We start from the raw sequence: 21,140 nt of genomic DNA, 5'->3' as shown, positions 1-21,140 counted from the left end.
ACCTTTGTTTCTTAGTCCTTCTTCCAGGCGGTGTTTTCCCTTATTTGTTTCCTTTGGCCTATAAAAATATTTCAGTTTGTGTTTAGAGGGGGACTTCTTGCCAGTGAGGTTATCAGAAGTACCCAGGTACCGAGAGCTGCCCAGACTAATTCTTTTTCAATGAACAAAAAATGTCATGTGCTTCCTCTGTAGATGTAATCTATGGAGAGTTTTCTAGTTCCTCTGTAACTTCGCATTATTTCTGTAAATTTGGGTAGTTACATTGCTGCTTTAAAAAGAAAACAGCTGCCTTCAAAGAAGGAAAAGAGAAAAAAAAAGTAGCTCAGATTAAGAATCAAAATGTCAAGTTTCCATAAAATGCCTTTAGTCTGAGATAAATGTGTACTTTGAGTGTATTCCGAGTGCACTTACACAGAGGAACTTGTTTGGATGCAGCATACTTGTGTCTGATAGTCGTGTGTATGGCTGTGCAGTATGTGGAAATAATGTGTTGGAAGACGATCTTCAGCCTCGTGTATAGAACAGCTCTTGTTGCGCCAGTGGTAGCAAAAGCAGAGCTTTTACTGTTCTTTTGGGGTGTGTTTTCATTCGTGACTGCTGCTGGTAGGTCTGTATCTCTGCTTCACAGCTGGAGGAAACTTTGCACCCAGAAGCTTAAGAGCAATGTTTTAAAACTTTGGCTCAAATCCAAAGCTCTTAAGTTCCTGTTTAACTTGAAAACACTTGAAAGTTGACTTGAAGTCAACGGCTCTATTCACATTTGTGGATTTGAGAAAAGACATAGCTGCTTGTGGGAGCAGGCCCTTATGTGATTAAGGATGCTTAAGTTTTTGCAGTAGCTGAGCAATTGTATTTTATGGGAACTGTAGGTTTGCAACACTTATGAAATGAGGCAACTTTCTAATACAGATTTACATCTGCTACATGAAAATGGTGTCGCAAATGACTTGTCAGATTTCACAGGGCTGGTCAGCAAAAGGGTGAAGACTTGCACAGCAGGCTCTGAGATTTATGTTCTTAAAGGGTTTCTGTACATATGATACACTGGAAAATGCATTCATTTGAATGTGAAAACCAAACAAATCATAAAACAAAGGCAAATGAATCTTTTGACATTTTGATATAGAGTCCTTGCTGAGTTCACGTAATTTGGAGGAGGGGGGATTATTAATCAAAAACAAAAGCAAAGTTTGCCATAATTCATATGTGCTCCCGAGGCTGTTAAAACAGCCAGAGCAGTTTGAGTATATCAGCCAGTGGTGACAAGTTCAATAATATTCCTGGACTGAGACTGCCAAAATTCAGTCCTGGTGTGAATTAATGCAGCATAAACATCTCATCATGAGAAGCCTTTCCTGGTGGTGGATTTTGGCAAGGTTTAGATCTGTAGCCATATTGTGGTAATTACTGAATGTCTGAAGCAGGTAGCTGTACGCAAAGAAGAACGGCTGATGTTGGCTGACTGATAGCTTTGCCATGAAACATTTCAGTGGTATTCATAGCTGCCCTTAGCTAGAAAGCAAGCAGCCTTTAGCTTTTGTTCATATGAGGCATCTGCTTACATATTGCTATGCTGTCAAAAGCGGAGAAATTAAGTCCCATAAACTCTGTGGCTTTCATGTTGCAAACCAGAGCATTGTTGTGCCTGCCCTGCCACTCGCACACCTCTGCTGAACCTGGTGGAGGAAGACGGTGCAGGGATCTCATTGCAGCGTGCGCTATAAGGTGCATACTTGTTTAGTTTCTGTCGATTAGTTTCTATCTCCACTAGTACCTTAAGATTGTTAGAACAGCTCTTCAGCCTTCAGGCCAAATGCCAGAGAGTGGTTTGTGCCCATACTATTAAACTCCTTCAGCTTCTAAAATGGGGAGATGGTGTGCAAAGTGCCCATCGGGAATGGTCCGTGGTGCAGCCTAACTCCTAGAGCATTCCTGGGAACTGTCTGAGATACTGCTAGATTGCTTGGGGCAAAAATGTGGCAAGGAACCATTCTAAAAATTTAACAGTATAAATGATTAAGTAATTAAAACAGGTCTTTGCACTGTGTGATTTATTCGTTTAGATGGAGTATGCCGTACTACCATTGCTCAGGGCTCTCAATGAGTGCCTGAGGGAGGCATTTTCCTCTAATGCAAACTGTTCATTGCTTCGAATTCAGTGATCAGCTTTCTTTGTGTTAGAGATTACTGTGGGATCCTGCTTGTGATGTGATGATCCGAAAGATTCACAATGACAAAAGCCAAGTTAGTGGATATCATCAACTTTTAAAGGAAGTGTGTTTCTGTTTTCTTTTTATTTTCATTTGCCCTGTATATTAGTTAACCAAATATTTTTAAATACTATATTAGAACAAACATTTGCACATTTCTAGATTTTTTTATAGTTCTGCAGGTTTTATTTTTGGGGGAGGGGGAAAGGTGAGGAAATGTGGAAGGTAAAAACAGGCTACACACACACTGCTGACTTTGATCTTTTCAGTTTATGTCACTTTCAGGTTTGCAGCACTGCAAACCCAAGAAGGAGGCTTTATGGAAAAGCTGGTTTACTTTAGATTAACATTTTATCCAGTAAATGACATTTCTGCAGGAATTCACTTTTCCACTGTGTTTATAAATTGAAACTGGTAGATCAAATTTTGATTATATACATGTCCTTTTTTTTTTTTTTTTTTTTTTTTTTTAACCTATACTAGTTTTAATCCCAAATGGTAGTCTGTTCTTCCTTAAAGTGCAAAAGTGCAAGCATTAATTCTTGGATGTAAAGCTGGAGCTGTCCAGCGATTTACATGACACCTCCTTGCCTTCTGTAGATACATGATATGCATTAAAGCACTGCATAAACATTGTCTTTGCCTCCTTATCTTTCTATTCATAACAACCAGTATTGACAACTAAATAGTTCCTGCTGGTTTGCTTTATCAAATTATTTTGTTATAAAGAATTAATTTCTTTTACTGCTAAATCCTTTTTAAAAAATCTTAATAGCTTTGAAAATAGCTATATTTGATTTGAGCTGGTGAGTGTTGACTAAAGAACTTTATATGTTTTATTTCTTTCTCTGAAGAGTTGGATAAATTTTGCTGTGGCCCTTGTTACAAGAGAAGACAAATAGAAACTAGTTGTTTACCACTGCGATCAGTCAGTTAACAAGTACTGTCCTTCAGATGAAGGGCTGCTTGAATTTCATCAATCATGTCCAAATGTTCATACATTTTATTTCCAGTTTCTGGTGCTGGTGTGGGGATAATTGTTAGATGCTTCCTGCAAAATTCTCTGTCATGCTTTCCTAGTACCGATCAGTTCTCTGGGTCTGGGATCATTTGGATTGGCTCTCACAAGCAGATGTTCTGATCCTGACAAAGGCTGTGCCATTTGGGAAGTGCTGTGGCAGGAACAGAGGTGTTCTGAGAAAGCCAGTTCACAGAGATGGGTTTCAACACCCTGCCCTGACCTCTGGCTCACAAGTACCTCATCACTGTGCAAGTGAGCCCAGGCGGAGAGTCAGGTGCTGGGAGTGCTGCTCCTGGTGGTGCATGTCTTGTTCCCCAGATTGACAGCTCTATTGTGGAGCTAAATGGGTGGAGAACTTGGAAGCTGTCCTTCTCCGGGAATGATCAATTAAACGGCATATGTTTGTACAGAAACGTGGCTTGTTTTCACTAAATAAGAAAGAAAATCCATTTGGTATTTCGAGAGCTGAAAAGTACTTCTTCAACAGAGCATTAAGAAAGTGAAACTAATTAAAGCTCTATAAACTTTTGCGTAATCCAGGCTGAATAACTATCCACTCCGGGTTGTGTATGCCGGGAAAGTAAATAGTAAGCAATGCAGATGGAGATTAAAATACATTAGCTGTCCTCACTGCAATGCTAAACCCTTGCCCTGGTAATAGTAGCTGAAGTGCCAGAGAACTGGAAAGGAGCCACTTGCCTCTGAGGGCTATGGTATAACTTCTGTTGCTGTTACCCAGGTTCCTGGGACATAGGAGGCTTTCTGAGTGCTCTTACCTCTGCGCTGCCTTAGTTTTGGGAGTGCTGTCCTCTAGCAGGGGTGGCTTCTCCAGTAGAAAGGAGGGAGGAAAGAAGGCAAAAGTGAATAAGGAAGTGTGCTGATGAGTCTGAACAGGTTGCCTGTGGGGCTGCCAGCCAGGCTCTGTGAGCAGGCATCTCGGTGCATGGACTAAAGTATCAATTCCCGTTGAGTGGCAGTAGCAGACTCCCACAGCCCAGGCATAGCTTGGGTTTCAGGAGGCTCATGCCAGCAGAAGCAGAGAGATGGCCTGCGAGCCAGCACCAGTGGCTGTACTTTGTAGTGTGGCCATCACAGGTGTAACCTTTCTGCTTTCTCAGTTCCAGTCCCCAGGGCTACTTAAAGGAGCACAGGATTTATGCTGTTTCCTTGTTTTGGGGACGAGGACACCCAGGGACCAGGCTGCCTCATCTGTTACCGATTCTCTTTCAATGCAGAGGAAGGCCAGGGTTATCCCTCTGGCTGACAAGAATGATGCCTCAGAGCACATGACAAGATTTTGCCTAGGCAAGCTCCAAATCAGATGGAGTGAGGATCTTTAGTCATCCTGCCACATGTCCTAACTGCTGGGAGATCAGCTATTTAGTCCATCATGAACTTGAGAGACCTTCTTAGCTGTAAAAAACCCCTACTTTCTCAAAACAAGTATTTTCATTAATATTTCCAAGTCTTGTCAAAATTTTGGAATTTTAGACAGGAAAAAAAGGTTAAAGGACAATTCTAGCTATAAATATGACAATAGTTTTAAAATACCTTTTCATAGGATTTAGCATAATATTTTAATTATGATTATGCAGAGTCCAAAACATTGGAAACATGAGTGAGAGAAACCTCAAAGCCTCTAGGTTGCTGATTATTGTTCAAGACACAGTCTGTAAACTGTTAATTACACATTGCCAATAGAAAGAGTTTGGGAGTAACTATTCTCTGTTATTCTTTTTACTATAGGGGCTGCATGTCCTAAAATCAAGGAATGAAAAAATAATTTATGCTGGAAGGGACTGCTAGAGGTCTCTTATCCAGTCTCCTTCCCAAAGCAGGGCTAATTCCACAACCAGATAATGTTGCTCGGGGCCTCACCCAGTTCAGTTGTGAAAATTTGCAAAGATGGAAATTTCACAACATCCCTAAACCTCTTTTCGAATGCTCAGTTGTTGTCATGGTACATAGTTTTTTCTTCATGTTCTGTGAGATTTTCCCATGCTGCACCTTGTGAATGAGGCCTACTGCTTGTCTTTGCTTTCCCCTTCAGGTAGTGAAAGACTGTTGTTGGACCTTCTCTTGCTCCAGTCCTGGAGTTTAATTTCACCGTGATATGTGCTTTTCAAATACAAACAGTGGGCTCCAGCCCAAGACTTAGAAGTCTAAGGAAGAAGAAATGGATGGAGAGAGAGAGAACTAAAAATGAGCCAGTAAGGTGACAGTGGTCATCAGCAATGAACTGTCATGAAGTCTTGGGTCAAAGGAACATTTTATGGAGGATATAGAGGTGTCATTGTTGACATTCCATGGACAGTGAGAGCAGATATCACTAGCCAATTAAAGTCTTGATCCAGAAAGGGAGATGGGTTTTTACCTTCTTTTAGGTGGGAACATGCTGACAGACTTGAAAAACAAATATTAGGAGCTCACATTTGATGAGCTAGAATTGGGAGAGCCTATGAAGGGAGACCTTAAAGTGTAGTGTCAGTGTGATAACAATGGGTGAATGATCTTTGCAGAGACTATTCAGGCAGGTAGGAGTTTTCCTGGGAGAAGTAGCTGAGATACTGGCTTTTGTTTGGGTAAATGTGGCTTTTAAACCTGAGCTACTCTGGCTTCCCTGTGTGTTTCTTCTCCAAGCAAGTCATCTCATCCTAAAGTACATGTTTGAAGCAGGAAGTGATGGATTGTTCTTTGATAGTGTTTCCTTCTTCCACTATTAGGGAGCCTAAAGCAATGCCTTCTGAAATAGGTGGGTGAGGTGAATCACATTGGAGTTGCTGAGGGGGCTGAGGGTATGTGAATTGTGTATAAAGAGTGAGGAAGAATTAGTCATGAGTTTGGTGTGAAGACCTAGGAAAAGGGCAGACATGCAGGCAGGAGTGCTGCGAAGGGCTTGCTCCCTTTCCAGATTCTGAATATGATATCCACATATATGAGGAATGAAGAACAAAACTATTCAAGGATGTGAAATTGAAGTATTTCCATTGAACAATTTTATATGAAGACAGTTGCAGCCTGTGTTTCAAATGCTATTTTGCTCCTTTTTAATGTCTCATGTTGCTTTGAAAGGGCATGAAGACTTGATTGGACAATTCCAGCTCATGGGTGGCCTTAAGCAGTTTTGCTTTGTATGCTGTGACTCAGAAAAGCACTTAGCACATGCATGGTTTTCAGTGGATGAAGAACCTCTCCTATATACCCTTATTCAGCAGAGCACGTAGGCAGATGCTTGATGAAGGCAGATCTCCAAGTTTCAAAGACAACAGTGAAGTTCACTCGTGGGCTCAGTGTAGCAGATGCTTGAGGTTTGGGGTTTTTTTTTTATTATTTCTGAATAAAGACTAATTTAATTTCATACTTAAAACAGAGCATGTGTATAGTTGAATTTTTGAACTGAGGTTCTACTTACCATTCCACGCAGACTTATATCCTCTTTCTCCAGACTTCCTGGAAGAGCTGCAGAGAACATGCTGGCCTCAAAGATCATAGAGCAATATCTCCTGGATCATTTGGGGTTCACTAGTTAGTAGCACTATTTTATCTAGCTACTTGGATTAATTTAGAGACAAGTAATGACAGGGAGTTGAAAGAGCTGAAGGATGACTTGAAAAAGAGACTAGTTTTCTTGAACTGTGCTAGCAGTCTTTCCTTTTACTGTAACTTTAGCTGGCTCAGGTTTCAGGTTGCAGATTCCTGTGAAAACTTGTATTTAGACCTTCTATCACAAATAGACATTATTTTGCTGGCGAAGCAGAGCCAAACGGTTGTATACTGCCAAATGCCAGTGCACTAGCAAAATTAAGTTACTGAGATGAGAAAGGCCAAAGATACCTTGAAGCAGAGGACTGAGGTTTTTGGTTCTTCAACAAGCAAAGCAAAGTATTTCCACCATGCTGGCCCTCTTAGCACCGTCCTTTAATAAGTATCTCTTTTGCATAGATCTTGTGTATGAAGTAACCACACAACAGTGACTATAAATCCACCTTGGCCACAGAAAAGACCTCTCCTCCTCTCCTAGGCTGTTCTCTGTTTTCCTCCTTAAGTAGCATTCTTCACGCTCCTGGTTGTGCATATTCCTTCAGGTGATTAGTAGTCAGCAAATATTCTGGCTCTCGTAATCCTCTCCCACATATTGCTATCTCTTATTAGAGAGAAAGAGTGGCTCAGATGAATGCTGGCATTTGTTATGAGTGCATTCCACGGAATACCTGGTGTTTTTTCCCAAAGCATCTGTTTTCACACCCAAGTACTGATGATGGCAGGAACCCCTGTAAAACTTGCTGGATGCCCACCTGCCCTGGAAACTCCCTAGCTGTATTCAAACAGAGTATGGGTTTTGTCAAGGAAGAGTGGGATTTGCTTTGGTTTTGCTGCATCAAGTTCTTTCACTAATTATATTTTCATGGTGATGTTACATGCATTTCCCTAAACTGAGCTTCTGTGGACACAAACTGACAGTTTTTGCATGTAATTGGACCACTGCTTTGAGAAAGCCCATCCCAAACGTTCAGGTGGACACTCAGTCTCATTGTAGAAATGGTGTGATTTGAGAGCTTAACTTAATAAGGTTACTTTTGAGCTAGAAGTATCTCTCAGATTAATTTATTTGCATTGTCTGCTTGAAGAACTAAAAATTAAATAAAGGTTTTCCTTTTTTCTTGCTTTTATTTGGGTTTGGTTTGGGGTTTTGGTTTGGTTTGGGGTTGTTTTTTTATTTTTGGGGGTTTTTTTTGGTTTGTGGGTTTTTTAGTTCAAGGGCAAAACTAATAAGTAGCAGCTTTCTGTGTGCTGAAGGCAGTTTCATTGCACCGCTGATGTTGAAACAACGTAGAATTTAAGGCCTCAGTGCTCCCAGATGTTTTACAGAAACCCCTGGGAGGAGGTGCAGTGTGAGTCTTAACAGCAGCGCTGCTTCACAGAAACGAAGAGTGGGAATAAGCATCCTAACACAATCCATGCCATTACCATAGATGTCTGCTCAGGGGGGGAAGGTGCTTTGACTTTGTAAGGAGCAGAGGTGGCTGGTTTGGACTGAGACTTCATTTTTATGTGGCAATTGAGACATGAGATGGATCCTTCCCTTGTCAGCCGTAGACTGAGCACAGCTTTTGTGGATAATTACAAAATTGTTTGGTGTTGGAAGGTCACTTCATCTTGCTCAGTAAAAGAAAGAAAACAGTAGTATTCCAGATAATTGCTTATATTGACAGTTTTGGGTTCTGTTCACAGCTCTGGGGGCTTGTTTACATTACTGTAGCCATTTCTTACATGTTTGAGAAAAGAAAATAAACCCTCCAATGCAGATGAATTGCAGTACCAGTGTTCATTTTATCTATCTATCTCACTACTTAGCGGAACACAATAATTATCTTTAAAACCAGGATACTATATTAATTCTTTTTAAAATTAAGTTACAAGTCCTCTCTAAACTACATGAAGTAACCACAAAGTCTGATAGGAACAGACAGGAGGCAACACTATGATCCGTAAGATGTTTGTTTATCCCCAGAGCTTTCCACATGGATCCATTGAAGTATGTTACATATATCATATAATGTTGCATATGTGTTTTTATGACTTCATGTTAGTAATTTATGAGAGTACTCATGTGACAAAGAACAGTTTCTGCACAAATAAATGTTTTTAGAGGCCTTCCATTTACTGAGGAGCAGACACTGCTAGTGTCTTGCAACTTCTAACAATGTAACATAGCAATAAGTTACTTCTCTTAGGTTGTTGCCCTTTTCATCTTCCCTTCCTATATCTAGAGGTGATCTTATGGTGAGTTCCTCTGTGTGTCATAGTTGCATGCCCTCTGACAGAGATGAAGACCTTTCATGGATTAATGAAGAGCTTTGACCATGGCCAAGGGGAAAGGTCTAACGAAATGACCAAGAGCAACACAAACAGTGACACACTAAAACAATTCATCCACTCCTTTCCTGAAAGTCCTCTCAGATGCAAACAGGAGTTGACCAAAGGCTGCATATTTTGTTCTGAAGAGTGAGAACTGGCCTGCAGACTATTAATTGGTGTTCCTGCTTTAGCAAGTAAAGGACTTCTTTTCACCTTACTCTCTGGCTGAGTACATTATTTTTGTTTGTTCATTGATGTCCACAGTAGCTCAGAGAAATTAAGATAGATATTTCTGTGCATGTTTCAGGTAAATGTGCAAGACAATATGGAACTGATTTCTTGGGAAGAAGTCATGGAATAGTAGCTGTCCTAAGAGAATTCAACTAATGCTTCAAAATATATACACAGTCATAGGCCTGATTATTTATCTTTAAGACACTACATTACTTAAATGTTTCTTTTTTTGCAGTTATTTTTAAGAGGGTTTTTTAGACTTTTTGGGTTTGTCTGCTTTAAATACAATTTTTTAAATTATCACACGTCAGAAAGCTGTTCACTGTGGTTCATGGAGAGAAAATGAAAGCAAAAGTAACATAATATGTGGAAGGCGCTTTCCTCTCTAGCCAAACGAACCTAGGTTGACCCTAAACCAAATGTGACATTTAACCTTTCTTGTTCCTACACATGCTGTGCTAAGCTTGACCTCTGTCTGTTCTTTCCCATCACCTTATGAAGCAGACAGCTGAACATGCAGTGTATTTACAGTACATGGAGATGTCTCGAGTTACTTCTTTGAAGTGAGACAGTGCTTTGGCCTGTGAGGTAGCAGAGCAGCAGAGGGATCGAGGGGAAGAAATGCCATTTCTATGTCAACTCACGTGATTGGGTCTGACACGAGACATGACCACTACAGAGTCTGCTCTCTGGCAGACTTGGCTGGACTTCTATACCTTGTAAGACGGCATCTGCCCTGGCTGCAGAACAGAGCCATTGCTTTTCTCTAGCTCCTTGACCTGACCACGCATGGTCAGTACCCTGGAAGGCTTTGCTATGGGAGGCAGGAGTTTGAGTCTCCCTGGAGGCAAAACAGCAGCTTCATGGTGTTTATTTGAAAATAATTAAGTCTGAGAAAGGCTCTTTCCTTGTATTACAAGACTTCCTATTTTGTAAAACAACAGCAAAGTGAGAAATAGAGAGAAATGGTATTGCACAAATAAGAGTTCATTGCTGATGAATTCTATTGTCATGATCATTTACTCCACTTCTTATTAAGCACAAGGAATTCAGTGACATAGAAAGAGTTCGTCAATCACTTAACAATCACTTAACACATCTTAAGCACTGAAATGTAACGTCAACAGTCAAGGAATATGGCTGCTTCTATGAGTAAAAGCTGCCTGTATTACCTTAGTCATTCTGGGTAAACAGAAAAGCAAAGGCATTTTGTGTTAGCATGGCTTTATATCCTCAGAAATAGAAAGATTTTATTTCATAGTTTGAAAATTGAGGTTTCTGTCATTGAGGTGTCACTCCTGAATTTTCTCCCCACATTTAGTTCTGCCTTTCATAAAAGGCTTTTCAAGAGCTTCTCTTGCTCCAAGCAGTATCCCAACTCAGCTGTACACCAAGTTGTACAGTTCTGTGGGCATCTCTCCTCTGTCTGCAGTTGGCACTTCAGTAATTTCATTTTTGAGTCTGAAAATGAAAACATATTCCTTGGATTCAACTCTAAATACACCTTTCCTAACATTTACTTGGGGGTGTACTACTGTCCTATGCTGAACCTGCAGATTTCTTGAAGTGCCCATGTTGATATTATTGCTCTCTTTCTCACTAGTATTTGCTCTCAGTGGAGAGCTTGGCACTCTTGAGTTCTGAGAATCAAAAACTCGTGTCTTATTTACTGGCTAAAAGAGCCAAGGATCACCTTACAGGGATGCCTACTTTCCCTATACAGTCATTGGAAGCACTTCCCTCAAACTTTCTGAATTGCCTTTTGCCATTTGCTGTCTCTCGTGAATGTGTAAGGATCTTTAGCACTCCCATTAAAAAAAAAGTTAGTTGAAAAAATCTCACACATGAAGTTTAATGGGATGTGATTCATCTTCTTTATTTTTGGCATCTACTTTTAGGTGAGATAAATTGTGTCCTGAGCTTTGTTAATGCTGTTGACTAGCTCCCACAAGAAGAGGTCCAGAATAGGAGTTTCATTTGTAGATGCCTACATTTCATTAGATGAATGCCACCTGATGTCATGGAGCTAAGCAAACATAACCGTAAATCTTCTCTGTCATGAGAAGACATCTGGACCTCAACCAATTATGAATGGGAACGGCTATGAAAGTGCTGGGGATTATTGTACTCATGAATGAGAAAATCTATTTTGTGCTGCTGCTTTACTGTTTGGTTTTTGTTTCTGTCTGTTCATCTAGATAGTTCTCCACTGTGATTCTTCTGTGAACCTGCCCTTGTCTGTTCTGCTGGAAAAATACTGTGAAGCTTTGTCAGCCCGCACCAATGTCACAGGTATTTATTTCTCTATTTCTTGTTTGCTTCTTGTTACTGTAGGATCTGTTTTCAAAGTGTCCTTATTCCAGAAGCACCTTTCCTGCCGAGATAAACATAGTGCCTCCAGTCTTGGGTTTTCATTGGTACAGTGGTGTGACATGGAAAGAAAATTTTGAATTTTGCACACCTGGAAAGAACTTCAGGTGAACTAATAATAAATGCCCTTTTTCATAATTTAATCTGTTAAATTTGCTATACTCGCTGACTGATATAGTAGTTGAAGGTTAGTACAGTTAAAGTGTCTGTATCCAGATTGGTCCAGACTGGTTGCCAAAGGCTGTCTGCATTTCTCCAAGTGCAGCATGAGACATCCAGACTGTGTAGGTGAAGACAGGTGGATGTGCTATTAAAATCCAGCCCTTGTGCTGTAATCACTGCAGAAACTGGAGTGCGCTGACCAGACTGAGAGCTCATATAAACTGGGGATGAACCTTGGATCATTTCAGCCGGATCACTGGAGTATTTGCTGTGAAAAACACTAGTTCTTCAAATCAGAACACAGTGCATGCATTTAATCACAAAACTTTACCATTTCTGTTTCCTGGTCCCTCCAAAACCTGACTAACTTTTCAGGCTAGGACAGAAGGCTTTTCTGACAGAGTTAGGGCAGGGGCACTGACACGGGAGTAAAGGAATATCACAGTCTTTCTGAAAGGCTAAGGGCAGACAGCAGGAAGGAGTGCAGGGAATGTGGCGCCTTTGCTTTCCTCACACCCATTTTTGAAAGCATGGCAAAGCACTCTTTTCCTTGAATCTTAGCTAAAATATGCCAGCACAAAAATGATACTGTAAGAGATGTTAGACTGGATCCAGCTTTGCTTCAGAAGTGGGAGAAGCACACTCAAGCCACCCCTCTGCAGCATGACTGGTGTGTGTATGCTGCAATAAGTGATGCTACTGGGGGAAAAAGTGAGTTTGTTTCTTTCCCCTTCACTTCTCTTTCCCCCTGGTAAATCTTCATGGAGGTAGGAGTTTAAAATGTCTTGTAATAACGTAAATGTTCTCATTCAGCCAGCTCTTCAGCCCTAAGAAATGGCAAAGGAAATGTGGCTCATGGAAGAAAAAAAAACACCTTTCTGTATAATTTATCAGATCAGTTTTGTTTTACTCTGACTATCAATTCCTTAAGGACAGTAAGCTGATCTAGATAAGCTGATCAGACTGAAGTCTGAAAGCTGTGTTGCGCTAACTGCCTCAATTTGCATATAAATGGGTGTGTTGACCTGTGTCATGAATCTAGCCTGAGCTCTGCAACTTGCACCATTTTGTTCCAGGAAGCCTCACTGTCTCGTGGCATATCTTGTATAAATTTTAATGGCCATCTATTCCATTCTGTAGCTGGAAACAAAGGAAAGATAGATGAAGCTCTGTGAAAGCTTCCATAATTTTGAATCTTTCTTTCAGTTGTTCTTTGCCTGTTGAATATTTTTGTAAAGTATTATTGTAAAAATTGCCATTAATTCATCATTTATTTTTCCTTGTCCAGAGTTTCTATTGCAAAAAACCTTAATTTCACACCAGGCTGTCTTAGAATTTGGCAATTTACTTCTCAAGTGTTGACAAAAAAATAATTTTCTGGGCTATTTACATGATGCATGAACATAGGGCATGTTCTTAGGCTGAGTGCAACTGCTGTAATAGCATTTCAATGTGAAGAGGGAAGAGAGAAGTCACAGAAGCCTCTCTCCTATTGCACTGTCATTGTGAGGTGTCACGGATCAAAAAGGTAAAGCACTGCTCTGAAATTAATGAAACTTGATTGTTATATAGAGACAATCCTACATGCACCTTTTCTAGAATATACCTTCCCATGGTGCTTGTGACTACAGCCCTTTCTGCAGCATGCTTCAGAATGCTATGGACCTGCACTCTGCTTTGAGCATGGGCTTATATATGCAGTAAAACCCAGAGCTGCTTCATGTTCAGACCAGCTGACATAAGTCCAGTCTCAGGCATAAGCATGAAGTGAACTTTGAGACATACTAGGGACAAAAATTCACTTTTTTGCTTAGCTTGGGCTGATAGACTTTTCTCAATATCAGCTTGGTGCTTCTAAGCATTACATGTTCTTTTTTCTCCTGTGACAATTTCAGGATCTGCAAAACAGTCTGGACTATTAAGCTATGAGTCTTCTTATTAAAAATGAGGGTCTGCAATATAGCCATCTCCCCTTCATAGTCAGTAAATTTCTGTTGGTACAGTTAAAGTTCAAAGCATGATTTCATCCTAAACAGGGATCTAAAATGGAGCAGAAAGTGTTTTTTCTTAAAAGGAATCCAAGAAAGCTCCTGCGACTAAGTCTACTCTAGTTTTTTGATGTCTAAAATCATGTGAGCTGTGTGCATCCTTCATTTTGAACCCTCATAGCAATAAGGATGTATGACATTGAAACATTGGTGTGGTCCATTCAGCAGCATGGATGTATAGAACCAGAACACAACAGAGTCTGCAATGTCTGAGTCCTTTCTCTGGCTCACGTTCTTTGACACAGTCTAGGTATCATATTTTAGAAGGGGAAAAAAAGCCACAAAAAAAACGCCAAGGGGAGACATATTGAACAATCTTTATTTATAGCTGGGAGAACAGTAAACATTAAAGTTCTGTAATTGGTTATCTTCCCCGTCTCTTTTCCAGAAGATGCTGTTAATTAGTCCAATATGTTAATTTCCTCCCCCTATAATTACTAAATTCACCCCTCAAATATGTTCATACTAAGTATCCCAAACAGATGGCATAAAATGCTTTTGAGAATTTCATGTATGTATAATTTCACTGAATTGCTGAGTGAATGACATTGTAAATTCAGTCTGAAGTGATATCAACCAAGCAATACTTTTTCAGAGTTGGAAGGCAATATAACTCTCTCTCTTTTCGGCATTGTTTCCTTGAAAAATCTCTGGTTGACAGCTTCGTGATTGCTTGGGTGCAGCTTTTGACCTTGATGGGAATGCATGTTTGTATTTGTGGACTGGAAGAAGAAATTCATTTAATTATTACTTCGCTTTCATATGTAAGAGGAATTGGTTGAAATGGCAGGATTTTTCTACAGTGACTCAGCTGAAGATGTTTCTGATGTAATCTCCTGATATGGTTTGGCTAGAATTACAGTAATATCCAGGCTGACCAGATGACTGTAATCCCATATATCCGTATGATACATGCACTGAATTATAGCTTGAATTTTTATAGGAACTTAGTGGAAATGGGTCCTCAGTTCACACCAATACATGGGTTTTCTCATGCTTCTCTTCACATCCTTTGACTTTCCTATCTTATATGTTTCCACTAGAGACTACAAGTCTTGGCTTACATCTGATCCTACTCAGTTTTAATCTCCATGAAAATCTTTTGATCCCACTTTTTGGTCCGTTGACATGTTTGGCCACACAGTCTTTAAGGACTTGTCAAAAGGTGATTAACCTCAAAACTGGAATTTTGTCCAAAAAATAAACCAGAAGGTTGATGGCCAGTGCTACCGTGCTGATTGTATCTGCATAAGAATTACATTCTCTGTTTTCCTTCTCTTTCTTACCCTTCAGTCACTTTGAAGGTTGTGATTTGCATTTATGATGTTTAAGGCTATTCAGACGACCCAATAAAGGAGAGATAGGTAGATTAGATGTCATGCATTTTATTTTATGAAATCCTGAGATACATTGAAAGGAAAAATTATTTCTTCTCCCTGGTGACTGGACCCTCCTGAGGTGGGAGTTGGTTCCTTGCCTTCATTCTGGTCACTGTGTAGCACAGTGAAAGACTGTTGTCTCACAGAAATGGTGTAAACCTTCTGATTCTGAGTGGTGCAGGATTTCACCTCTACATTCTGACTTATACTACACTGATGTTATTTTCTCAAGTCTCTGGGGAGGTTCTGGTTCAAGGAATATGGTTGGTGTGAGAGGAATGTATCCGGGGTGGATTTCAATGCACAACTCCTCAAAGATGCTCATCAAGTCTCCAACTAACCTGACATAATTTGGTGATTGCCCTAGTTTCCCCTGTTGCTGAGACAGTGTTTTATACTAAAAGCTTCTCCAGCACTTACAATAGCACAAAACTGGGAAGGTATGAAAAGTAGTCTTCTTATTCTTCGTTGAACCTCGTTGTTGTGGTATAACCCAGGTAGGCAGCTAAGCACCACACAGCAACTCACTCACTCCCCCCCAGTAGGATGGGGGAAAGAATCAGAAGGCTAGAAGTAAAAAAACTTGTGAGTTGAGATGAAAACAGTTCAATAGGTAAAGCAAAAGCTGCATGCAAAAACAAAGCAAAATAAGGGATTAATTCACCACTGCCCATCTCTAGGAAAGCAGGGCCCCATCACACATAACGGTTACTCAGCAGGATAAGCGCCATGTTTGGAGTGTCCAAACATCCCCTGCTTCCTCCTTCTTCCCCAGCTTTATATGCTGAGTATGATGTCGTACGGTATGGCATATCCCTTTGGTCAGTGGGGGCCAGCTGTCCCAGACGTGTCCCCTCCCAGCTCCTTGTGCACCCCAGCCCACGTGCTGGTGGGGTGGGGTGAGGAGCAGAAAAGCCCTCGGCTCTGTGTGAGGCTGCTGGGCAATAACCAAAACATCCCTGAATTATCAACACTGTTTTCATCACAAATCCAAGACATAGCGCCATACTAGCTACTATGAAGAAACGTAACTCTACCCCTGTCAAGATCTCATAGGCCCCATGCCAAATCTTATCCACCTTATCTGACATAAATTTGCGCTGTTTCTCCTAGACAGGCATTGGTTGGTGTCAGAGTCCAATACCTTCTGACCAGGTTCTTTTAGATGTTCCATGTGTGGAGGGTATGGTGTTTAATGACAAATTTACTTATGTGAAGATATTTGATGTTCTGGTTCAGAAGAGTGGTACAAAATATGCTGAAAAGACAACACAAATGTAAGTTACACTTAGGAAAACATAGGAATTGCAATACACAGTTCAATCACAATATCAGTATGATCCTCATTACTGGTCTCTGTAATATGCTCACCATCATGACACTGGGTATCCCCAGTCACTGGGGACGAACATGTAGGTTGAAGCCAGTTCAAGCCCTTTACGTTCTTCAAAATTATTTTGGTAGTAGTTTTAGGTTTTATACTCTGTTTTGGGCTGAGCCATATATACACACACCCCAGCTGGTCTGGCTAACTAAGGGAGAGACTCACACTCTTTTGAAGAACTCAAGGAGGAATATTTACACCACCAGTTTATCCACTGAACTGTTGGTAGGTGTTTATATAAACCAAAATCCACCCTCTATCCCCTTTGCATTGAAATAAAGCCAGGTTCTTTGCAATAGCTGTGGTCAGTCACGCCCTGCATTATTCCCTGAGCTTTACAGGCCCACCAGCTCGAACTCCTCTGAGCTTTCTTCCATTGCAGGGGTTTATTGGTCAGTCACAACTGGGCAAAGCAAGGTTCATTCAAGAGAAGGATTTATGAAATCTCATGCCATTTTGAATCAAACTTCCTCTCTGGCCACTGTCACACTTCTGATAACTTCTTAATATGGCTATCAGTGTTGAGCTATTAAAGACATCTTGCCTAGAGGTCTCATGTAAGCCAGCTACAGAGCCTTATTCTCAGCTGCTGTGGAATAAGTTATTATCACTTTTCAGAAGAAACTGTTCACAAGTGTGCTAGATAACCATAAAAGGAATGTAGGAGAGGGAGGGAGAGCATGTGTACTCACATGTCTTTGCAGGTTAGTTTTTAATTGTATATTGAAAGATAGTAGCTGATAGCTGTGTGTTTACTGCATATTTGTCATTCAAGCCTAAATTAATGAGATTAAGATGCAAAAGTTTTCCCTCCATGACAAAAAAAAAATAAACAAAATGTATGCAAGGGTTATTTCAGACCTCTGAACACTGCTTCAGTATTATGGATCTGGTTCTCTTTCCAGCTATGAAAAGTACATATGTACAAAGCAAATATGTGCGTGTGCTGGTGTCTTGGGGCAGCTATATGGATGTGTTTGTGTTTTTGTATAGTGGTGACAAAACAATGTAAATTGGGGAAAACTAGCATCCTAAACTGTGGATTTCTTGTTGAAGTGAAAATTTGAAACATTTCTTTGGAGAACCACTGAAATGCTTTTATCACTCTTTTATAGATTACATTTATCTTAACTTTAATTTGTAATACTCATACATACACACACACAAAGGAAAAGAACGTAAACCTTCCTTTCAAATATTAAAAACTTAAGTTAATTTTTCAGAAAATTACACACCATCATTTTGACAAGAAAGACTTTGAAGGCTTGGTGCTATGTTTGTGCAGTGTTTCTGTCACCTTGAAGCTGACCATTCATTACAATCCTTTTAATTTCCATAATTTTTTTTTTATGTTGTCCCCGTACAGATCCACCTGTGTGTATGTGGTGCAAGAGCAAATGTCTCTAAACAGGGTTTTTTGGCTATTGTGAGATAATGGGCCTTGCAGATTCTTTGAACAATTTAATTTTTAAATGATTCCTGGCTTCTTGGAGCTTTAATCAAACAAAATCTGACCTTTCTAGGTTTGATTATGGAGGATTTATCTGTGCTACTTTACTGGAAGGGGTTTTCCTATCTGTGGCTAGAAGACTTTCTTTTTCATCCAGATTACTTGCACTGTGTTCATTTCTAACTTAGAAGCAATACAGGCCTTTTCTCAAGGCAATCTCCATGCCTGTTGTAAGGGCAGTGATCCTGTGTATGGCCTGTTTATCTGTGGGAAAGGTATTCCTTGTTAAGTTGTTCAGTTCAAGACTTAGTAAACAGGAGTTAACTTGACTACCGGGTTAGATTTTTCCCTTGGTTCACTCTTAATATCTGATTGGGACTTCTACTGATAATGAATCTCTGCAGATCAGACAGGTGTGACCATCTTGCAGTTGCAGGTGTTGCAGTATGGCTTTGTGTGCTGGTCATAATACTACCGTCCTGATTTGCTATTAATACATGCTTCATTGATTGGGTCATTTCTGCTTATGCATGTATGGAGGTCATCTCTGTGAACCAGGCAGGTGGGACTGAACCTGGGGTTTCAGAGCAAAAGCTAATAGCTGAAATTAGAAGTCATTCTAATTGCTCTTAAGAGCCATTGCACTGTTACTTTCATGGCTTCATGGATTCACAGGGTGAGATTCATCTCACAGATTACACATGTGAGTATTTGTGTTTACATGTAAGTCTGAGCTCCAATTATTGTCAGTGGAACAGGTTTTAGTTGCCCTCACATCAGTGCCCAGTGCCCTTTAAGATGCTTTAAGGTAACCAAGATGTGCAGGGCTGACGGATATGACACATAATCTACAAGAATCTTGTGCCCTCTAGAATAGCTGATGCTGGCTAGAGGGATATCTTAGGGCACTAGTGGCACTTGGTGCCTATGTGTGGCCATCTGAAACCTTCCTTAGATCTTCAATGACTGCACTAGATGAACTAGATAAGTTAAACTAGATGTTCAGCTCAATCTAGACATCACTATATAGGCACTTCCACCCAGGTGTTTCATAGATATCTGCAAATTGAACACCATATAGCATGTAGTCTGCAAGATGGGAGTTAAATTCACATTTATAGCTGAAATGCATATACAAAATCTCTGACAAGGTGATTTAATCACAGATGCTTCGGCCACTAAAACAAAGTCTAGACTTTAGCTTGCTCCCCATGCTGCTGAGTAAACACAGGCTGCAGATTTTGTTTGACTGACTGTTGTTAATTTTTAGTGGTCAATTTCAATCAATCGTTCATTTAGTAGATGAAAGTTTCCTATCAGACAAGCATATCTGATAACTTGCTTTCTATCCAGAACTGCAAAGATGAGGCACTAACTGCTCCAGGCATTATTTATTTCTGTACATTGCACTATTCTGTTTCTTGGAAACAGAAGATTTAGCCTCATTGCATCTCTGAATATCCCTCCACAGTAATGGCATGGCAGCAATTCTCACTGTATCCCTTCTGATTTTCCCAGCAGGTCACATCAATGAACACTTCCATTTATAATGATACTTGGATGAGCTATTCATTTTAACATATGCCTTGCACTCTTTTGGCGTCAGCCTGCTGGCTGAAGCTACGTATGCTGCTCCTACAGCTGCTTGTGGGGCACTTAGGAATTTACTTTCATCACATCCATACAATCCAGTTACTGCTCACAGGCATAAAGTTAACTTTGAGCATCAGCATTTGCATGATCGAAGCTTGAGCTAGACACAAGCAATCTTCCTAGCGCTTCCTATTTTCAGATGTTGCAATAACGCTATTTAAATAGAGGTGATGATGTTGGTTTACTTGCCCGCTGCCTCAAATGACATACCAGGCAGTGTAGCACTGCTTACTTGTACTTCCCAAAATAAAGCTAGCCGTGTTGTATGTTGTTAAACAATTTGTATTACTGCCGCTGGTCCTTATAAATTAAAAAGTTGCATTTCAGAAGTCTGCAGCAGTTCCAAGCTGAGGATATAGAAGGACTCTTCATATATAAAGAAACTATGTAGACAGTCCAACAAGTTCTGAGGTCCACTAGAGAGGATTATTTAGAATAATAAAGTCATTTAGGTTGGAAAAGACCGTTAAGAACATTGAGTCCAATATTAATGTAATACTGCCAAGTCCACCACTACACCATGTCCCTAAGCATCACATGTACTTCATATGTCTCCTGAGCAAAGAAAATATTTATGATAATTTTTTTTTTTTTTGGGGGGGGGGGGTGTGATTTGGGAATTTTGGGGGTTTTGTTTGTTTGTTTGTTTGTTTTTATGTAAATTGTTTATAGCTGAGATATATAAATCTATCTACAAGTCCCACATTTACCCTAGGTGTCCAGAGGCTGACAAGTTCTTCCAAAATTTACAGCAAAAAATCTCTAAGCTGTGTAAACAAGGTTGTGGAGTGCTCAGCTATTATAGTGATGACAGCCACCCAGAGAGTTTTGGGGATTTTGAGGGGAGTGATGATTTGGTTTTTTGGTTTTTTTTCCCCCGCATGATTAGCTATTGTTTCTGGTCTGCCTATGTGTTGTGAATCTGCATGCGAAACATATTTCAGTAAGAAGTTGCTCTGCTGCCCTGTTTCCATGAACAGGTAATTTTGCAGAACCTCAGAAAACTACCAAATAAAGTAATCTTGGCTTAGAAGAGGGATCAACTACACCGTAAGTGGTGCTAATGATTTAGGATGAAATATCAACTTCCCTGACATCAGTAATCACTTTCCTTGGACTTTACATTATTAGGAAGGTAACAATCTTCATCAAAACAGTTTTTCAATGGCATCGGCTCTGAACTAACTGAAGATCTGTAGTGTGTCTGTCTGTAGTCACTAAAATGTTGAGTATGTGGGTCTGAGAGAGGACTGGACAACAGGGTTGCTGATGGTATGAGGTCAGGGCAGATTCCATGATCTTGTTACATACTAGAAGCATTTGCAGCGATCAACCTGATGGCATTGCCATGGTGGTTCATGCTCCCAGCC

The 21,140-nt window shown here is 40.2% G+C and overlaps 1 protein-coding gene across 1 annotated transcript in view; it reads left to right on the top strand.

Annotated features, from left to right (window-relative positions):
* CRHR2 (corticotropin releasing hormone receptor 2) overlaps positions 1 to 21,140 on the top strand; it is a 160,232-nt gene that overhangs the window by 1,684 nt on the left and 137,408 nt on the right. Inside the window, exon 2 of the mRNA XM_055806726.1 lies at positions 11,523 to 11,616. Within this exon, the coding sequence (XP_055662701.1) occupies positions 11,523 to 11,616 (94 nt within the window). The remainder of the gene's footprint in view (positions 1 to 11,522; positions 11,617 to 21,140) is intronic.

Source organism: Falco peregrinus, chromosome 5 (genome assembly GCF_023634155.1).
Source record: "Falco peregrinus isolate bFalPer1 chromosome 5, bFalPer1.pri, whole genome shotgun sequence".
Taxonomy (NCBI): Eukaryota; Metazoa; Chordata; class Aves; order Falconiformes; family Falconidae; genus Falco; species Falco peregrinus.
This window is presented reverse-complemented; position numbering and strand designations above follow the sequence as displayed.